General features: G+C 42.5%; 2 protein-coding genes across 11 annotated transcripts in view; both read right to left on the minus strand.

Annotated features, from left to right (window-relative positions):
* Nucleotides 1–1,215: 1,215 nt before the first annotated feature.
* LOC147149251 (uncharacterized) lies at nucleotides 1,216–4,715 on the minus strand. The gene is made up of 3 exons (XM_086028822.1): nucleotides 3,815–4,715; nucleotides 3,639–3,687; nucleotides 1,216–1,831 (listed from the first exon to the last, which is right to left on the minus strand). The coding sequence occupies exons 1-3, from the start codon at nucleotides 3,818–3,820 to the stop codon at nucleotides 1,533–1,535; spliced, it is 354 nt and encodes a 117-aa protein (XP_085884948.1). The 5' UTR covers nucleotides 3,821–4,715; the 3' UTR covers nucleotides 1,216–1,532.
* Nucleotides 4,716–5,430: 715 nt separating this feature from the next.
* Nucleotides 5,431–19,700, minus strand: part of LOC147149252 (unconventional myosin-IXAb-like) — a 95,645-nt gene continuing 81,375 nt past the window's right edge. For 7 of the 10 annotated variants that reach the window (XM_086027463.1, XM_086027462.1, XM_086027467.1 and 4 more), the window contains 14 exons: nucleotides 19,105–19,325; nucleotides 18,842–18,958; nucleotides 18,575–18,763; nucleotides 17,850–17,897; nucleotides 17,655–17,766; nucleotides 16,609–16,670; nucleotides 16,318–16,510; nucleotides 15,353–15,481; nucleotides 15,138–15,243; nucleotides 14,314–14,445; nucleotides 12,751–12,874; nucleotides 10,543–10,781; nucleotides 10,120–10,262; nucleotides 5,431–9,320 (listed from right to left, as the gene is read on the minus strand). In XM_086027463.1, the coding sequence (XP_085883589.1) occupies nucleotides 8,932–9,320; nucleotides 10,120–10,262; nucleotides 10,543–10,781; nucleotides 12,751–12,874; nucleotides 14,314–14,445; nucleotides 15,138–15,243; nucleotides 15,353–15,481; nucleotides 16,318–16,510; nucleotides 16,609–16,670; nucleotides 17,655–17,766; nucleotides 17,850–17,897; nucleotides 18,575–18,763; nucleotides 18,842–18,958; nucleotides 19,105–19,325 (2,204 nt within the window). In that variant the 3' untranslated portion in view covers nucleotides 5,431–8,931. Of the gene's footprint in view, nucleotides 9,321–10,119; nucleotides 10,263–10,542; nucleotides 10,782–12,480; nucleotides 12,535–12,750; nucleotides 12,875–14,313; nucleotides 14,446–15,137; nucleotides 15,244–15,352; nucleotides 15,482–16,317; nucleotides 16,511–16,608; nucleotides 16,671–17,654; nucleotides 17,767–17,849; nucleotides 17,898–18,574; nucleotides 18,764–18,841; nucleotides 18,959–19,104; nucleotides 19,326–19,700 lie in introns of all 10 variants that reach the window. The other 3 variants (XM_086027465.1, XM_086027469.1, XM_086027470.1) reach the window with 2 other exon arrangements.

A 19,700-nucleotide genomic window follows, 5' to 3' on the forward strand; every position in this document is an offset into this window, starting at 1 on the left:
AATTATGTTGACCTACTGTCATCTGTTGGAATACCATTTCATTGTTTTGCCTCATGTTATATATGGTTGGCATGGATACGTTTAGATACATTTAAAAAGAATTCGATTTTTATTAGAAAATGTGTTTGGTTTTTTTTTTGGGGGGGGGGGGTCAAAATAATTTATTTTGGATGATTTCCCGCGGCACACCTGCTGGTCATGACACACTGGTTGAGAATCACTGGCCATAGCACTTGTGTCATGTATGACAATACAGATATAAATTCAATATAAATTCAACATTGCATCGGATATCATCATTTAACTAATAGTTGACCTGCAGCCTATCTGGACCCACGGGGGTGTCCTAAAATAGGGGTGAAAAAGGGGACACAGGAAAGAAGGTCCAGTTATCTAAACAATGTTTAACATCTGTGACCCAGGGGTCAGCAGACTGATAGCCCACAGTGGGGGGGGGGGGGGGGGACATTTTTATTTTTTTTTTTGCAGTGAAGTATATTTGATGTATAAACCAACTTTGATGTTGTATTGTATAATGGGTGCCGATCAAATCATGTGGTCAGTTGCGTTGAATCTTCAAAGGAGGGAGGCACAATGGCTTGCCAGGCAACAGGCACCTACAGGTATGTAAATACCATACAACACTTCTCTGGTTGTAATCAGATCATTCTCAGGGAAATAAAGAGAGACAAGTGTACGACGGCTGGCCGTTCGGCCCAGTGGGGGGACACGGACGGGCGACTCCGCCCGCTTTAAGATTCTTGGGAGGAGAACAGCGCGCCAAGACGATTTAGGTGTAAGAATGCATTTGTAATCAGTAAGTTTGAATATTCAAACTGCTCCCTATGAGAAGGCAGACGCCAGAGTGGGTGAGCAACAACCAATCACGACACAAGTGTGATGTCATTTCCAGTTGACAGCAAGTGACAAAATGGCCGCCCCCTGAAATGGCTGAAAACGGGTGACTTTTAATGCTTCACTCATATCGCACAATATTGATCAGAAGAGCGTGTTTGGACAAGTAGGCTCGCATAGAACATTTTCTTGGAAATAAAATTGTTGGATTGACTTCCCCTTTTAAGTTGCAACATCTGGCGTTGCCACATGGTTTGAAGTCTTTCACTGCCATAGAAAGAAGACTTGGCTGAAACAAAACGCCACTCGCGGTTCATGCCGTAAGTCTCGCCCAAAATTCACGCAAAGGCTCATGAGGGCTTGGAACAAGACATTTTTACATTTTATTTTGATAAAACAAAATGGAGGTACTAACAATGTAAACCACACAAGTTCAAAATGACAAGGAACGACAAAAACACAAAAATAACCAGAATGGAAACGACACAAGTTCCACCCATTCACAAAAAAAACAACAACAAAAAAAAAAACAGTGTAAAAAAAAACCCAACAGAATCATGGCAGGTTTTCTGCCAAAGTGAAAATCCACTTAGCGAGAAACACTTGACTGGCTTGAGTGAGAGACCACAAAATTATTGGGCGGTTCTGGTTTGGGGGGGGCCTTTGAGTTCGGCACGCTACCAGTTGCTCAGGAACTCCTGAATGAGATCCTCATCAGGCTCCCAAATATCGTAGAGCTCCTGCAGCACCCCGGCGTCCTCCGGCGCATCACGGCCCTTGTACGACTTCCAGTACACGCGAGCCAACTCTTCCAATGTGTGCTTCTTGAGATCGGGGCGTATTCTCCTGCTGAGCGGCAAAGTGTCCAGACAAAAGAGCACGACTCTCCCGAACTGGCGCAGGTGGTGGAATCTCCACAGCAGCCTCTGAAGGATGGGGACGTCAAAGCATTTGCCGTTGTGGCACCATCGAGTGTCTGCAGGCAAAGGAGAGTCAACAGAATAACCACATACTGCCCCCCCCCCCCGCCCCCCCAGTACTCTCTTGCATAAAATTGCCCGTTCAAGGACGGCACAAAACTGATGAACGGCAAACCGACATGAAGTGCAAGAACTCATTTGGTGCATTTTTCACAAAAAACAACTCACTCTAAATGTTAATATTACTGAGGCACTATGTTTGTTTCGCATATCATTCCAAATCCGCACAAAAACAAACACATGAGGCCTGTCATGTTGTGTAGGACAGTACGGTACCCGGCGTAAGCGCAACCGAGTCATATCTGCCGTCTAGTGGTGATTGTTGATATTACAATTTAAAACTACACGAAAAAAAAAAAAAGTTGAGTGCGTTTATAATTCCAGGCAACAAACTTTGGAAAGTAATGTAAGATGGGCAACTCAACAAAATATTTTACGTTTTGCCCATGCGAAAATTGGCTTTCCCGTATTTTCAGCAAAGAAATAAGAGTTTATAGAACCAACCGGGCCGACTCACGTGGGCCCAGTCCATCCCTTGTCGGCGACAGCCAATCGGCGTCGAGAAGATAATGCCACATCACGCGCTGCACAAGTAGACATGCAGCCAAATATAGAAAAATCGATCAATAAAAAGAACAGCCGCACACACACGCGCAGTGTACTGATCGTTGAAATAAAAACAATACGGCACACGTCATTGTGCTCTGTGGTACACAACACTATTTGATTTTTTTTTTCTTGATTTGGCTGCACATCAGGTGTGGTGCCACCATGCATGTGGCGTGGTACTGCTAAGTCCGTTCTCGGCGCCGTTTCACTGAGTCGGACCGACCGGGCGGGCCTGAAATACTTGACGCGAACTCAGAGACAGACTAGCGCACTGACCAATGACCACTTCTGCTAACTAACAAGGTTGCAATAATATGAGAATAATGCAGAAAGAATGCTTGAATTTTGTCTCACGTTTCTAACATGCAAGATAGAAATTGGATGCTTAGCCTTGCTGTGGCACCTTGTTCTAATCTCGGACTAGTCCGCTGAGTGCATATTCACACATGCACAAGAATGTTATACACACACACACACGCACGCACGCACGCACGCACGCACACACACACACACACAGACAAAACAAGCTCAGAGTGTTCCAACTGTTTTCACTCCCCTCACCCTTAGAGCTGGAACACCTTTGTAATTAGGGACCCCTGAGCAAATAAAAAGAGAGAAGGTGGAGGGGTTGTTTCAAAGCGCTGTGAGAAATTGTAATTGTGCAGTAAAAAAAAGACCATATTGTGTTCGAGTGTCTTCTCTCCTCATTGTGTCTTATTGATTCATGTCTTAAGTGGTGTGAACCTGACAATTAAATAATTTAAACTTTTAAAGTTGTTTCAACTGAAATGACTATTTTATTTTGTTGTTTTTTCCTTCCATTTTTTATTTTTTCAAAATATATTTTTTGAAATATTTTTGGGGGGATTGTTTTTTTCCTCCCCTATTTACCCCCAGATTTTCGTGAAAATCGAAAAAACGAATGTTTACCAGGGTTTATTGATTTTTTGCTTTGGGTTTGTAAAAAAATAATAAATGTTTATTTATTATTATTATTATTATTATTATTATCGTTTGATTAATCATGGGCCGCGAGTTGCTTATCGTGTCAACAACAGCGTCGTACCCGCCTACAGGACTGGTATATAAATGTACAGCACTGGTATATAAATTGAATGAATATTGGATTTATTCAATAAATGAATTAAAGAAAAAAACAAAGAAAAAAACGTTGTAGCAAATACAGTTACATACTCAAGTCTGTTGTCTTCAAATCGAAGAAAACCATGGTAAAATCAGCCATCTGAAAAAGACGACATCACAAACAGGTTTAAAGACAGTAACAGTCATACTGTATCATCATGTAAAACACAAGAAAATGGGAAAAAAAATGGCGTTTAAAAAGCAACGTAAGAAACTCATCAACTCACCGTCATTAAGCGGCAGGCAACATTTTTCCACCATGTCTTAAGTGTTCCGCTTTTCGTCACGGTGCACGATGGGAAGTGGAGTCCAGCGTTCGGGCGCAGTTACAGTTCACATGAGCAACAAGACACTTCATTATGCACACAGGCGCCTTCAAACGCAACGGCTTTGGTCAGCTGTAACTGGGACCGCCACCTTAAAGTGTAGTAGTATTTTACTCTATACTTTTGTATACATCACTGTGCTTTAGTTTGAGCCGTTTGGAATAATTGGTCACATCAAACAAACAAGAGTAAATTGACGGCTCTATTAAAATACATGTTCGCAGCATATATACCTGATCGTGGATGGCTTTTGCGCAGTTTAGTAAGCCATTTGGCAAGAGTATGCGTGGCGCAGATAACAACTGAGTAGTATCCGTGTACAGATGTGGAGATTTCAGACTGAAATATATATTCGTGTGTGAACATTTTCTGTGTGTGCTTCATAATGTTTGCACAATTAAGGTACTCAAAGTTTATTATGGATGCAGACAGTCTGCTTGTCATTCGTTTCGGGGCGTTTTAGGGTGAAGAAAACTTGGATGTAGTTCTGATAGCAGAACCCAAAAACAACAAAAAAAAAAAAACAAACAATGTCACCTGCATGTCCATACTGCTCAATTACGGTTGTGTTCTAAGTTTTAACCTTTGTTTGTGTTGTTACATCCTCTTTCACCTTAAAAAACAAACAAACAAACAAAAAATACATAGTCACCTGCATGTCCATACTGTTCAGTTATGGATATCTTTTAAGTCAAATCAAATCAAATCAACTTTTATTTGTTTAGCCCAAATCACAACAACAGTTATCTCAATTAAGGAGAAAACAAAAGACGTTTTAAGGTGCAGGCGCCCTACGCTGGATTTCGACCTACTTGAGCATTGTAACATTTTTTGCCCCCCCCCCGGTAAGACTAATGCCCACCCACACTTGGCATCCTGGTAACAACACTGGGTGTAGCTGTGATACCCGTAACTCGGAAATATGTCTAGATTCCTCAGTCAGGAATAAATTGGTTGGCTTTGAACACGTCGTCGTAATCGTAGTCCTTTCCCAAAAACGAACACGCTTGGAACCTCGACATTTAACAGGTGATTCAAACACAAGGTTTCTTTATTATTAATACGGCTGTGCAATGAATCGAAATTCAATTACAATTACGATGATTACACCCCACGATTACAAAATGGGCATAATCATAAAAAAAATGATCATTAATATTCATTGATATCCAACGCACTGCCGGAAATCATGCTTGAATTTGATTTTGCTGCTTAATTCATATAATTCCACCAACACGATATTCATTAGAATCTCGAGGTTCCATAGAACATATTGTTGGTAAAACGATTTTGCCAAAGTTCAGCCAATTGAAGAGTCCCCTTTCATGAAACAAGAGTGCTGCTTTGCTAATTGGAAAGATGAATTACGTAATAACAAAGGACCTGTCAGGTTTTGATATGAATAAACAGACTTGTAAAAAAATACACAATCATGAACAAAAATGATAACACGGGGTTATATTAAAACACCTTTCCATCAAGCTGCAGGTTTTTTTTTGTAAACTAGTCCGATGAACTTCCCCAATAAGTCTTTTATTTATTTTTTTTTCCAACCATAGACATGTTTGTATCATTAAAACAATAATTAAAACCAAAAAGTAACACAAATTGCACCTTGTATAGAAGAACTATGTCCAGAGTGGCGCAGACAAAAAACATTGTTTCATTTTTCTTTGCTGGCCTTTGTAGCACTTGATCGTACACAGGATAATATATCCTTCATAACAAATCCTTTGAAAGCAATCGACCGCAGAATGCGTGGACATAAATAAAACATACATACTTACATACAGTACATACATACATACACTGTGTATAAAAGAGGAACAAAAAGGACCCGAGAAAGCAGAGCATGCCTTCCAGTGACACTTACATTCACTCCCCCCCCCACACATTATGCAAAATGACATGAACAAATAAAATAGAACAATAGTCACTTTTTGTCCATTCAGCTCCTTTTTTTTTTTTTTTTTTTTTTGGGGTGTGTGTGTGTCAAGTCAAGTGAGGAGGGGCAAAAGCTGCTTAACACTGATTCGTGTTGTACAGAGAGACAAATCTGCTTGCGGTGGTGGTGGCGGTTCAACACAGCTACCGATCGATGAGGCCTTCGGAAGCCTGACTGCACGAGACCGAGAAATATTTGGATGCTACGTGCTTTGGTTTCTGCGTTTTAAATGCTACGAGGGTCCGCGGAGGAGTGGACGGAAGCGCTGTTGTCGAGCGAAAACAAGAAGAAGAAGAAGAAGAAGAAGAAGACGACGAAGAGGAGGAGGAAGTCAAGACGTATTTGGACATTTGCCTTCATGCGTGTGAAATAAGACAATCAAGCTGTCAGATTTAATTGAAGAGCTTTCGGAAATATATGGCATGTACTTATTTTGGAACGGCGGCCGTTTTATGCGGATGAGGGCCTAATGACATCAGCTAGTAAAGCATGGTCGTGGTGCATGTGCTCCCCCTAGTGGTACGTTAAAGAATCACTGACTAAGTAGAGTTCAGTTGGAATTCATTTATGGCCTTTAATCTTTAAAAATGTTTCAAAAAAAAAAAAATGTAATTGCTAACATTTCTATTTAACTCTGATTTTCTATACATTTTAATTGAATCATGAAGTACATTTTTTACTGTCCTATGTTTAGGCGTGACGGTCAACAAATGCACAATGTTACTGTGGCTTACAATAGAGTGGCGCCTTGAGATAAGAGTCATTTTTCCAATGACCACACTTGTAATTTAAAACAGTCGGATCTCGAATGGAACTGCCATTCGAGCCTGCCCTCTAAAAAACAACAAATATATTTTTTTATAAATAAGAAAAACGGCACTCTGTAATAAAAACATACAGTAATGACATAATTCAACAGAATAAAAAAACAAACAAAAAAAAAAACAAAGCACATTTTCGCTACAATTATAGTTTGATTCATGTAAGATGCGGTGTCAGTTTTCGTTTTCCGAAAAGCATTGTTTTTATTTGATTTCATGAATGAAAATGTTTTTTCAAGTTTATTTTTTGTTTGTTTTCCTTAACTATAGCAAGCTCGCCGTGAGTATTGCAATATTGTCTGTCTACACGTGCTGCTGCACGGCTTGTCTTCAAATATCGGCTGCTTTAAGCATCACAACACCACCGCATCGACGCCATTTGTTAGCTTGTCCATGGCGTTTTGCATTGTGTATCAGCATTAAGCTAGCAGACTTCGGTCGGGCAAAATAATATGATTCGGTCAAATGCTTTACTCTGTTTGATGTTTAGCTCGGCAGTAAACTTCAACTGAGGGTGGCAACAAATAGCTTGAAATCTCTTGATGAAAATGAAAAATCAAGGACTGTGTTGGGACGTGACTTGAGTTGAATTCACCGCCACCATTAAGCGCTTTGCGTCGAAACAAAAAACGTCGAGTCACTCGTATTCAAGGCAGCAAAAGAGAGGAACAGCTGATGATCCAAAGCATACCACATCACGTGTCAGACATGGCAGCGTCTGCAAACGAGACGAATTGCGAAGGCGTGTAGGAAACTTTTGACTTTTTAATGATATCATTGTCCGAATACTTTTGAGCCGCTGGAGACGGGAGACGACGCAGAAAAAGCATCTCATACCTAAATGAGACGTGTCGTCTTTTTTTTTTGTGGGGGGGAGGGGTGAAAGCTCTTCACTTCAAGCTGAGAGTCTAGACTTCAGTCAAAACTTGATCATCGTCCAAATACTTTGAGGGGCTGACCTGCCCAATACGTGCGTGTGTATGTGTGAGCTGATACGTCATCTCCCCCCTACCCAAAAAAAAAAAAAAAATCGACCTGTTACATGTTGACCAAGAGAAAGTTATCATCTGAATAATATACGGTGGCAATGACAGCACACGTTAGCACAGCAAGAATTCAAACAGAGGAGAGAAATTCAAGTGGTGACGGCTTAACACTGATGTTTACAAGCGTGGCACTGGAATGAATGCGCTTCACTTGCTGTCTATGTACACCTTCGTCCATATTCGCGATGGAGCTTTTCACCTGACGTGGCCTTGCTCAAGCATTCTGGTGGGAAATCAAACTTCAAGGTCACCGGATCACTTGAATAAATGGGAGGATTTTAGCCTGCTTCTTTTCGCTACAAGGGCCGAACAATTCGGCGGATTCAAATCGACGTTGCAATGTCGTCAAATGCAACTCTCAAATCGCAAAGGCTGCGATTTGAGAAAACACACAAAACAAAAAAAAACAGCTTCAGCTCGATGGGCCGTTCGGAAATCGTTTTCAATTCGATCCGTTGAGTGCTGAAGAAGCGCCGTCCACATGAAACATGAAACGCCGACGCGATCAAGCCTCAGATTTGTTTGCACTAATGTCGTAATCTGACTTATTAGTGTTTACACAACACTTGTTTGGTAGAATTTTGTTGACGTTGTCGTAGTGAACGCTTAAAAGTGTTTTGGCAAGTTAACAACTCTCGGTCGGGTCGATAATTTAAAAAAAAAAAGAAAGAAGTTTTTCTTATCAATATTCACGGTTCACATGCTTACATCTTAGCGTAAGCCTCATCAACATTTTTGCATCATAAATCTAATATTGGTTGAAGAGAACTTTGATCGAATAAATAATTGCATATGAAATCGCAATGTTGAGGGCAAAAAAAAGACAATTTTTCAAAATTGTTCAGCCCCATTTTCTAGCGCGTGTCAAGTGTGACGTGTCGTCCCGCTCTTTCTTTACAGGAAGCCAAACGGACGACGAGCATGCAGCATCTCGGCTGGTGTGTAAACGTGACAAGCGGGCTTAGCTTAGCTTAGTTTAGCTTAGCTTAGCGCCGAGCGGCTCAGTCGTTACGGCGACAAGCTGAAGAAGAAAGATGGCCCACCAAAGTTCAGTCGCACTTCCTTCTCCTCAGTCTTCTTCCGCGCTCTGGCTCAGTGCTCAGCTGCTCTGCCGAGGGGGGGGGGGGGGCAACACCCGTGACCAGCCTCGGCCGAACCTGAAAATGGAGGCCCCGCGTCGACGGACCGCCTTCCGCCCCGCCGGCGTCACACCATGAACTCGTTGCTGCCGTACAGAACCAGCTGCTGCGGCGCCGAGCCGAACTCGGGCTCCCTGCGGTGTCCGCCCGACGGCTCCCGCGGCGAGCTGCGGCTCAGGCGGAGCCTGTGGGCGGGGCGGCTCTTCCCGGGCCGCCGCTCCGACTCGCACGCGTCGCCCACCGCGGCCGCCGCCGCCCCTCCCGGGCTGTAGGAGGCCAGCAGGGGTCCCGACGACGACGAGCGGAAGCGGTAGTGAGGGGACGGCGAGGCGGGCGGCGGCCGATTGGAGCAGGAGACGGCGGAGGCCGAGTCGGCCGAGTCGGCCGAGTCGGGGTGGCGGCGCAGAGGTCGCCTGCTCTTGGGCTCCCATTTTCTGAAGCCGCAAGCGCCAGAGTCTGGAGGTGACACAAATGTTTGGAATGTGGAAAAAGTTCAAACTACCATCAGAATCGGAATGACTAACACTAAAGAAATTCAAATTTGATGAGACAGATATAACTTCCAGGTGATTGCGTTTCCCTGGCTTCCCCCCGGTTACACGGATATAGTGTATTTTGACGGTAAATTTTGGATGCGGAATTTTTCACACTGAATGTCATGCAGAATATTTTACATAGATTTTTTTTTTTTACCCTGAATTCAGAATTTCTTAAACTGAATTTTAGCGCGGAATTTTTGAATTTAGAATCTTTGACATTTCAGTTTGCACAGAATTTGTGGCACTGAATTTTATGCAGATTCTTTTTTTACCCCACACTAAAATGTATGCAGAATATTTTACATTTTTTTTAACCCTGAATTTAATATTTTTGAAACTGAATTTTAATGCAGAATTCCTGACCCAGATTTTTTTTTCTGCTGAAATTTTGACAGTAACATTTCTTTGTACTTTTAATGGTTTTTATTGAATTTAAATTTTTGACTACTGAATTTAAAATATCTGAAACTGAATTTGAACAGAAATCTTGACACAGAATTTAAAATCTTAGACATAGATATTTTTTTTCCTGCTGAATCTTTGACACTGAATTAAATATAGAATTTTGGCCACACAAATATGATTTTTAAAATGTCAGATTTTCATTTTCATGGTAGCTACTAAGCCCCGTTTCTCCTGTGTTGATTACCACCATTACTCACTCACTCGGTTTGTGAGTTTCTAACCAAGTTATCCGATTTTGGTTTGCTGCTTACCTGGCAGTTCGGCGGTGGCACCCTCCGTTTCCATGGTGATGTTCTCGGAGCTGTCCGCCGTGCCGATGGACGCTTCCGATTCGGGAGTCTCGTCGTCGGACGCTCGCGGTTCCAAGATCAACATCTCGTATGTCAGTTCCTCTCTGCAAAAATACCATCACTTTAATCCTTAATCCTGAAAAACGGAAAAATACACCGTCTTTGCCTCATCTGTAATCCCACAAAATAAAACCACACGCTAACTAACAAAACGGCTATGAACAGTCGTTCATAGTTCACAATTCACTTGCACGCTATCCCAATTAATGCTCACTAACTGGCTACCTACCTAACTAACCAACTAACCTTCTCAACCTTGTTGTCTGAGGTGTCCAAAAAGTAGGGTGAGCAAGTGAATTAATTAAATGTGGCTACTTGTCGTACTTTTCTTTCTGCAGACTCTCGATCTGCTCGGTGAGGATCCGTTCCTCGTGCTGCATGGCGAGCTGCTGCTGCTCGCTCAGCGTGGCCTCGGCCGGCTCCTCGCCTGCCGCTGCCGCGCTCTCGCCGTCGGCTGCCGGCGGGGCCGCCCTGGGGCTGAGCGGCGGCGACTGCGCGTGGGCGCCGCTTTGCCGAACGCGGCTTTTGCTCTGAAAGTTTTCACACAGAGACAAAGACGAAACCTGCGCTTCTTAATACAGAGGATCAACAAAGCTTATTCAAAAGAAAAGAGTGATGGAGAATCACACCGGAAGCTTTCTAAAAAAATACACTTTGGATGTTTACAACGTAGAGATGTGCTAATCACAAGAACACCGCTAACAAAGTGGAAGGGATGCTAGTAAGACACTCACACACTCATAGAAAGGTGTTACCTTGGGTCTGGCAGAGTTCGGCTGCGTGTTAGCCGGTTAGCAGAGACAGAAACGCGTCAGTGTGGCTATAAAATTTGATTTTTTCTCTCTCTCTCTGAACATGAAGAAATATTCATGAAAGACTCAACACAGCACTGCTAGCTGCTATTGCTAACATCGGGAGTGAATGGCGTTAAGGCTAGCAAAGCCACAAAACAAAACAAAAAAAAGTTGAGGTAAGTTATGGAAAAAATGAGTACCTCTGAGTGTCCCAATTTATAGGTTTTCGAGTTGTTATAAGTGGTCAATTTAAAAAAAAAAAAAAAAAATTTCCACTAGTCAGCTGATGGGTGTATCCACCTGTTGCCATTCAAACAATAAAATAAGATGTAGTGTTCATAACAGGCCCATAAGTCAATTTGTGGGTACTTTGAGACAAGATCATCATTATTTCAGTGTGTGTACAGGCACTGGTGCCTTGGGATTCGAGCTTAATTAGTTCCATAACAAACTCATAACTGAAATCTGAAATGATCTTTCCCCATTGCAATGAACGGAAATGCCATTAATCTGTCCATCCCCCAAAGTGTTTTTTAATGAGAAGATATCACTCTACACAATTGCACTTTATAAAATCATGACACAATTGTTTGCTTCAATTCATTGACCATTGTGCTATTCCTTCTGACTTTCTGATGTGAGTGCCTTGACCACCCGGGGCCAATGTAATAGAGACACACGCATAAACAGTACATGAATGGTCACAGTTGCGCAATAAGCCAAAGTAATATTAGTCTTTTGTTTTTTTTGCAGTGGACAAAGAATATATTGTGTCTACATGCATTGCTCCATCTTTTGTATTCAACTATTTGTTGCTTAAAGGGTTATAACAACGCAACACGGATGCTACACATTAGCCAGTTGATGTCGTTTTGCATTGCTCTTTCTTTAGTACGAACCAAAACGGCTTATCTACAGCAACGCTGTGGTTCTTTTAAGGAGATAACATCTAATTCTCTTTAATGTTTGCTTTGACACTCAACTTCAACTGGGAGTGGCATTAAAACAACTTCTAGACTCTTTTCCAAGAATTGCTCACTACCTGACAAATTGCAGCTTTCTTATGAGTTGCATTCACTAGCACCGTACAGCGCACGCATCTCAATATTTTTGCTCTCGAGTCAAAGCAAAAAAAAAAAAAAAAAAAAAAAAATCCTCCAACCGACAGCTCGTATCTTGGCAAACGTCACTCGTAATTGAAGGCTCCACTTGTACTTGTACACTTTTTTGTGACAATTTTGTTAGGTGGTGTGACGAGAGATTTTCGGAGCTGAGTTTTTGCCACCCGCAAGTCGATGTGACGTCATGGTGACGAGATCTACCCTTGCACAAGCATTTGTTGGGGGACGTTTTTGGGCTTACAAGCAGACAGACGGGACAAGTGCAAAGACGGGACGGGACAGACAGTGGTAATGGGCGGGGTGTGGGGGGGGGGGGGGGGGGCATTTGGAGAAGGGGGCATACATACCGGGGTGGCAGTGCGGGCTATGCTCATAAACCTAACAGCGATTAGTACAGGTTTCTGGAAGGAGGGGTTGGGGGTAGGAAGGGAGGACAAATTGGGGTTAGGGAGGCTTGACGACGGCCGCTGCAGCCTGCTGCCATTATTCAAATACGGCTCCTAATCCACTTTATGCATATGCTGTCTCATGTAAAGAAGACACTGCTCACCCCGGCCCCCCGAGAAGTGCGTTCGAGGACGAGCTAGGGGACTGGCGGTAGCGCGCGCCGCTCTTACCATGGACCTCCTGACGTGGCTCAGTCGGCTCTTGGCTTTGCTCTCGGCGAACTCCAGACTGTTGATGTCCTTCAGGCGCGCTTTGTACTTGCTCATCTGCTCATTGATGATCAGCTCCACGCACCTGCCGGCCAGGAACAACAGCACCATTTGACAAAAATACGTTTGACTGGGGGGGGGAGAAACGAACGGTTCATGTTTTGATGGCCTCAAAGTCATTCCGATTGCACAAAGATGCCACAAGATGTCAGCAAAACACTTAAACCAGATGATCATAAAGCACCAAACAGCTTGCGGCTAGAATGTACACAACCGCGAGTCCATGTTACACAAACAACCGTCAAATGCAGTTAAATGATTCAACACAAGGCTACTCGCTGGCGTAGTAGCCTAATTAGCACGCTAGCATAAACTGACGCAACATCACACGAATAAAAATATGCACGCTAGCAGTTTACACAAATGGTATGAAGTTATTGAACTTGAGTTCTGGCATTGACACACAATAACAAATGTTAGGGAATGTTGGCAAATGATAACAGCAAAGCTGAAGCAGAAACTTTCACTTTGAACATACACAAGGTGCATTCAAGGACTGTCAACAAAACTGGACACCTCAGATGCAGACAAAAAACAATTATTTAAATGAAACACCAAGATTTCACCGTAGTGCGCCAAATTAATAATGGGATTGAGTTTGCATAAGCACAAAAAGCACAAATTGACAAGATCTGCAAATTCCTGTTGCAGAACCACCAGTATGTCAAGTTCACTGTATTTCAGTTCTCCTAAATTGTGTATGATGTTAAAATTGACGTAAAAATCACACGATTTCATATGGGAAATGTTCATTTGAAATGAGATTAAACTTGAAAGTTAATTTGAAATTACATTAAACCTGAAAGTAGATGCGTAGCGACACTTGAAATATTGATATCGATCGAACCGAGTAAAAACCGGAGCTGGTATTGCACATACTGATACAGATTCCAATTACTTTTAGCTTCATTATTTATATTTTATATATATATTTATGTCTATATTTATTAAAACATGTATCACAGCCTTTTATTACTTTTGTTCTATTTATTGTATTGTTTGTAAAGTGCTATGCTACAGCCCTAGCCGTTATGAAATGCGCCGTATAAATAAAATTGTAGTGTTTTGTATTGTATTGATGGTCGCACTGATGAGCTTACGAACATTGCTTTGGCCTCGCATTGGTCAGACAGCTTGCAAGAAGAACAATTGCGCACTCTGCTGGCAGGTAGTATACTTGCATTTAATGAAGTTATTCTCTGATGTGGACCGCTCTCGAAATTAAATTGAGGAACCCATATGAGAAACCAAAACTCATACATGCAAAGGATCCATATGAAGTCTTCGGTATCCATACGATACCAATACTCACTTTAGTATTGATTCTATCGATGCTTCGATCGAGCTGCGCAGCCCTACTTGAAAGGTGATCAGCATCCACCATATTTTGTGTAGAGGAAGAGAGGTCGCGATGTGGAAGTGTCCGAAGATGATATCTGCGAGAAGTTGTAAGAGCGTACGTACGCTGTGGTCTTGCTGATGTCTTGGACGCTCTGCAGAGGGTCGATGGTGTCGGGGCAGCGCAGGACGCAGGGGGCGAAGACGATGGCCAGCGCGTTGGCTGACATCCTGTTGGTGTCCTCCTGCAGTGCAATCCTAAAACAACAACAATCCCCAGACAATTCAACGCCAAATATATTTCGCATCAGATGCATCTCAATTCAATTGTGAAATCATTTAATGAACGTTCAATCATTTAATTGTGAATGTTATGATTTATTAACCATATTGAACCAATTTAATGGACTTTTTTTCAGTACTGACTTATATATTTCATGACAAATGACTTTGATGTATTTATGATATTATTCCTTTTTTTTTTATAGTATGTCCAATTTCTGGCAAAAATTCAATGTAAAGGCAATGAAATCAATAAATTCCATAATTTACTTTTGAATTGCAATATTCAATAAACATTTTTTCTTTCACGACTCATTGACATGAATGGCCTTTTCGGTTACTCTCATTTGGATTCATTTCATTGAATTTTGATTAACATTAGGTTTACTTATTAGATGTGTTTATGGAATTCATATTAAATCAACCTTTTTTCACGACAATTTTTCACATTGATTTCATTGCCTTTTATTTTATGAGACTGCAGAGCATTGGAAGTCACAAGAACCACTTGAAAATGTTTTGAAAGGCAAACTGAGAATAAAAGTCACCAATTAAGGACGTGACTCGATGATTATTAAGCTTATTTAATAAACTAGTTCCCAGTTGAATGAAACAAGAAATGCCAAAAATGATTTGGACTCTCAATGCGATCTTGCGTCAGTGCTCACCTGACCAGATGGAAGATGAGGCGTTCCAGCGTGCTGAGGTGCGTTCGGCTCAGCTGCTCGATGACAGAGTACACGCCTCGGATCACCTCCCGCTTGTCGGGTTGACCTGACCACAAAAAACAACAACGCTCGCGTCGCCATAGCACGATTGTTGACCTGTCCATTTGTCAGCAAAAAACGCTTGACAAGAAGCAAAAAGGAAGACTTGAGCTTACCCATGGCTCGGAGAAACTCCTCGTAGAGCTCAAATGTCATGAGAGGGCTGGGCAGGTCGCGCAGCCACTGCTTGAGCACGCTGGCGATGACGTGGATGTTGTAATCGTCCAAGTTCACGCTGCTCACATCTGGAATGCAACAGTCGGACAAGCGAGCTCAGTTCCCATCCCTTTCGAGTGCGACACGTGCCTCCCTTGTCCTACTCTGGGGAAAGAACATGCATGGGAGTAGTGAATGGGAAATGAAGCTTCAAATTTGCTTCTTGAACCAGTTGTTGTATTGAGTTCTTAAAGCCCTTAACTGTATTTGAACCAACAGTGCCACCTAGAGGAGTCAAAAAAATACAACAACTGGTTCATTAAGCAAATCTGTCTGCGTGTGTTGCTACTACCTGTGTTCATATACAAGTTGTTGAAAGATACATATAACCATATAACATACATCATTTTTTCATTATTTTTTTAAAAATAGAGTGGAGGCGGCTTATAGTCCAGAAAATACGGTACTTTTAAATAATAACCGCATGGATGCTAGTTCCGTTAACCCATCTATGCTGCTTCACATTGGGTGCTAGCATTAAGCTAGCGGAATTTCATAACACAAAGCTAACGTGCTTTTGAACAACATGTTGTTCTTTGTTTTGTTTTTTTTGTTTGTTGAACTTGAACTGGGAATGTCACTTGTCAGCCTGAAGCCTCTTTTTTGAAGAATTGGTCACTATCTACCAGACTGCTACTTGAAGTTAACTTCGCTACCACCATAGCTAGCACAATCAAAACAAATCTTTGCCTGCAACCCAGCACATAAAAAATAAAAAAATGGCCAAGCAATGGCTCATATCGCAAAAAACTTGTAGGTCAGGTCACTCTAAAGCCAAGGTACTACTGTGTACGTTTTCTGGAAAAAAAAAAAAAATTTCCCCAAGCCAATATTTCACAGACGATGTCAGTGGTTTTGAACTCACCAGTGTCCAGCCCCTGACGCAGTTCCTTGATTTTATTGGTGGAGCCCGACTTCCTGTAGATGCCCTCCGTGTAGAGGCCGTGCATCTCGATGTAGTTGATGAGCTTCTCCACCAGTTGGGGCACGTTGCGCTCCTCGCTGGTCAGTCGCGAGAGCTCGACGCCAAACTGACGAGGCGACAGCTCCGGATCGTACTTGATGACACGTACAACAGTCCCATTATGAAAAAAAAAAAAAAAGGCAACACCGACAGTGATTGTTTAAAGAAGCTTTGGAAAGCATGGGCGCCTACCTTTTTACTGCATTTGGTGGCCATCTTGGAGCAGCACTTTCTGTGGCAGGCGTAGCGACAGACTGCAACACAGCACACAACGGCGGCTACAGTCAGTCTGTGGTTCGAAACCGCAAAAGCCGAGGCGTCCGATTGGTTTAAATGCCAAGCCAAGGGCTAATAAGTGCTAACCCGATTGAAGAGGGCATTACCAAAGAGGGCGGGAAGTTTAATCCAATTTTTTAGCCCCTCGGAGAACAAGGCTAAGTGTAAGCTAAGTGAGTTTGTGAGAACATGAGGAACGGCGAGCTTTTATGTTTCTCGCAAGTCACATGGAGACTTCATCAAATATCGCGGGAGTTATTTTGCTGGGTACGAGTGACAGAGCACAGAAATCTAACTTTGCATTGCGACGTAGTGCTAGCGAATTACGATTTGAACCGATTTTTTTCCCATGACATTATTAAAAACATATTTTGCTTTTTTGGGGGACTTCTGGGATTTCTCCTAACACCAAGATTTATTATCATGAGGTAAATACTTATTCTTTCTTGATAATGTAGTTAGTGCTTCCCTTTGGAAATATTGTCCCCTTTTGTCAGAGCATATAAGTGAACCAGGGGTTGAACCGATTAGTCGACTAGTCGCATTTTTACAACAACGACATTCAGCCTAATTGTTTTATTTTGAATTATTTGTTTCTATTTGTTTCTGTCGGTCCCTCAAAATATGTGTCTACGTGAAACCTGTCCGACGATGCTTGATGACTGCTGTACTACGCTGATAAAAAAAAAAAAAAAAAAAATCGCCATCGTCACATCATAGTTGACTAAAAGAAAGTTTCGTTGTTCAACCCCTAAAGAAGACAATCCTTAGTCAATGAATGTTGAACAATTTTTTAAAAATGAGCCGTGTGGCTGACCGCCCAACTGATGCATTCTTTTTCCAGTATTTACGATGGGACCTCAGAGGTTCCACTGCACAGTCAAAACATCTTCATCACTTGTATTGCAAATATGAGCTCCTTTCAAAGACCAATCCGAATCCTTTGGTCCGTTGGCGCTCACGTTTGCAGACGCAGGCTCGGTCCATCATCCAGATGAGCGAGGAGCAGTACTCGCAGTACGTGGGGATACTGTACTGCGTGGATTTGAAGATGTGGCCATTGTGCTCCTCAACCTGCAGGGGAGGGGGCAGCAAAGGCCACGTCAGGCGTGCATGAATTACAAAACAAAGATGCAGGTTTCTATTTTGGTGCTCACAATGTCGGTTTCCTTCTTGCGCGACTTCTTGCGCTCTCGTTTGGCAGCCTGGCAAGAAAAGACAGGATGTTTTATGAACTGCATTTGACACAAATTTTGGCCATTTCTTCAAAACTGCCAGTAGGACCTAACAGTAATACAATAGAAAAATGTTATCTTGGCAAGAGATTAGCGATGAGAACAATCTTGCTGGCACTTTTAACACTGTAAACATCCCCTTTAAAACGCAAGAAATCTCTTTAGTTAATGAAACATTGACACTTAAACCCGGTTAAAATCGAACTTTGACATCACTGGCATTGAAGGCTTGTGATTTAAAGTCATTCTATCCAACTCATTCTATTCACAGAGGGTCTGAAGAAGTTAAACTTTTTTTTTTCAATTTAGAAAAATATGTGAAAAGGGCAAAAAATGTATGCAAGAAAAACTGCAATAAGGTTACTGTAAAAACACACATCTCGACTGACAGGGAAAAATCTTTGTAAGTCGGGTCGGAGCTAAGTTTAGCCTGGGTTGTACGTGGAAATTACGGAGAGTCTTCGGCGCATGCACCTCCTCCCCCCCAACATCAAATCATTTGTAAGCAACGTATTGTTAAGGGTAATGTGAAAATGAGTTTGAAATGGTGGTCAAGTGTTTTAGGATCATCGTTTGTAGTTTGTTTACAGTTTAGGAAGAGTTTTTCCAAGAAGCATTTTTCATGCATCCATTCGGCTTGTTCTCACCCTGCCGATGGTCCCCTCCATGGGCTTGTACTCGGTCATGAACTCGTCCAGGAAGACCTTGAAGGTGTTCACCCACACCTTGACCGGCGACTCGCTCCAGTCGCGCTGCTCCAGCCGCATGGTCTTCTCCAGGATGTGCTCGAACAGAGCGTGCAGGTCCTTGTAACGGATACTCCTACCGTCGTCCATCTGCCCCCCGACATGGAACACTTGAATACTTCCTCTGGCTATGTCATGTTCAGCTCCTTTTTACATTTGTGGACTCACAGCCAGGGCGGTGGAATACGAGTTGAAGATGTTGATGCGGAACTCCTTCAAGGCTTTCTTGAAGACCACATCCACCATGGTGTCCTTCTTGCCGTTTTCGCTCTCCAGGTCCGCAATCTGAAGATACAAAGGCAAAAAGGCAAAAAAATCCAAATAGTTGAGATTAGATGAGCTCATCAAAAGATTAGAAAGCCCTCTCAGAACGATGGCCCAAGCACAATAATGACCACATTCGAAAAGTTTTTTTTGTTTTTAGTCGGGACCTTCTTCAGGAGGAAGTCGTTCATGGTGCGATAGTCGTGCGCCGAGCTGAGGATGTGCAGCGCGTCGTTCTGCCACTGGGCGGGTTCCAGGGCCACGCTGCTGATCTTGAGGCTGCGCCGCCGCTTGATCTTGGGAGACGGCTCCTTGTTCTCCTTGCTGTCCCGCAACCCCCGCGGGGATGCGGCCTCCAGGTCTGGACTGTGAGGCGGCGACGGGCCCTCTGATGGACAAACACGGCAGGACAAACATTGAAAAAATAAGCAGCAACCAGGGTCAGAAGAGTTTGGGATTTTTCATTGTACTTAGTTTGGATTTCATTTGAACTTTTTCTCTTTTAAAATCAGTTAGTTGTAATTAGTTATTGGAGCAGGTTTGTTAGGGTTTAGTAGTTTTCATGTTTTTGAAAGTGCCTCCGTACAGTTTAATTTGAGTCGCAGATTTCGTTTTTTTCATATATGGAGAATTTGCAGAGTGCAAGAGAAAAAAAACCCCTCAAAATATCGTGAGATAAAGTAAACTACAATTCTCAAACGAATGTTTGATCATCTTACTGTTCATATTCATATTCTAAGTACAGCAATACCAAAATGAATAC

This window comes from Filicampus tigris, chromosome 4 (genome assembly GCF_054856515.1).
Source record: "Filicampus tigris isolate MCC_2025a chromosome 4, RoL_Ftig_1.0, whole genome shotgun sequence".
Classification (NCBI taxonomy): Eukaryota; Metazoa; Chordata; class Actinopteri; order Syngnathiformes; family Syngnathidae; genus Filicampus; species Filicampus tigris.

Excerpts from the sequence above, each read along its gene's own strand:
- LOC147149251 (XM_086028822.1), bottom strand. Across the intron at positions 1,832-3,638 it reads TTTGAAGACAACAGACTTGA|ACACTCGATGGTGCCACAAC; the intron begins GTATGTAACTGT and ends CTTTGCCTGCAG.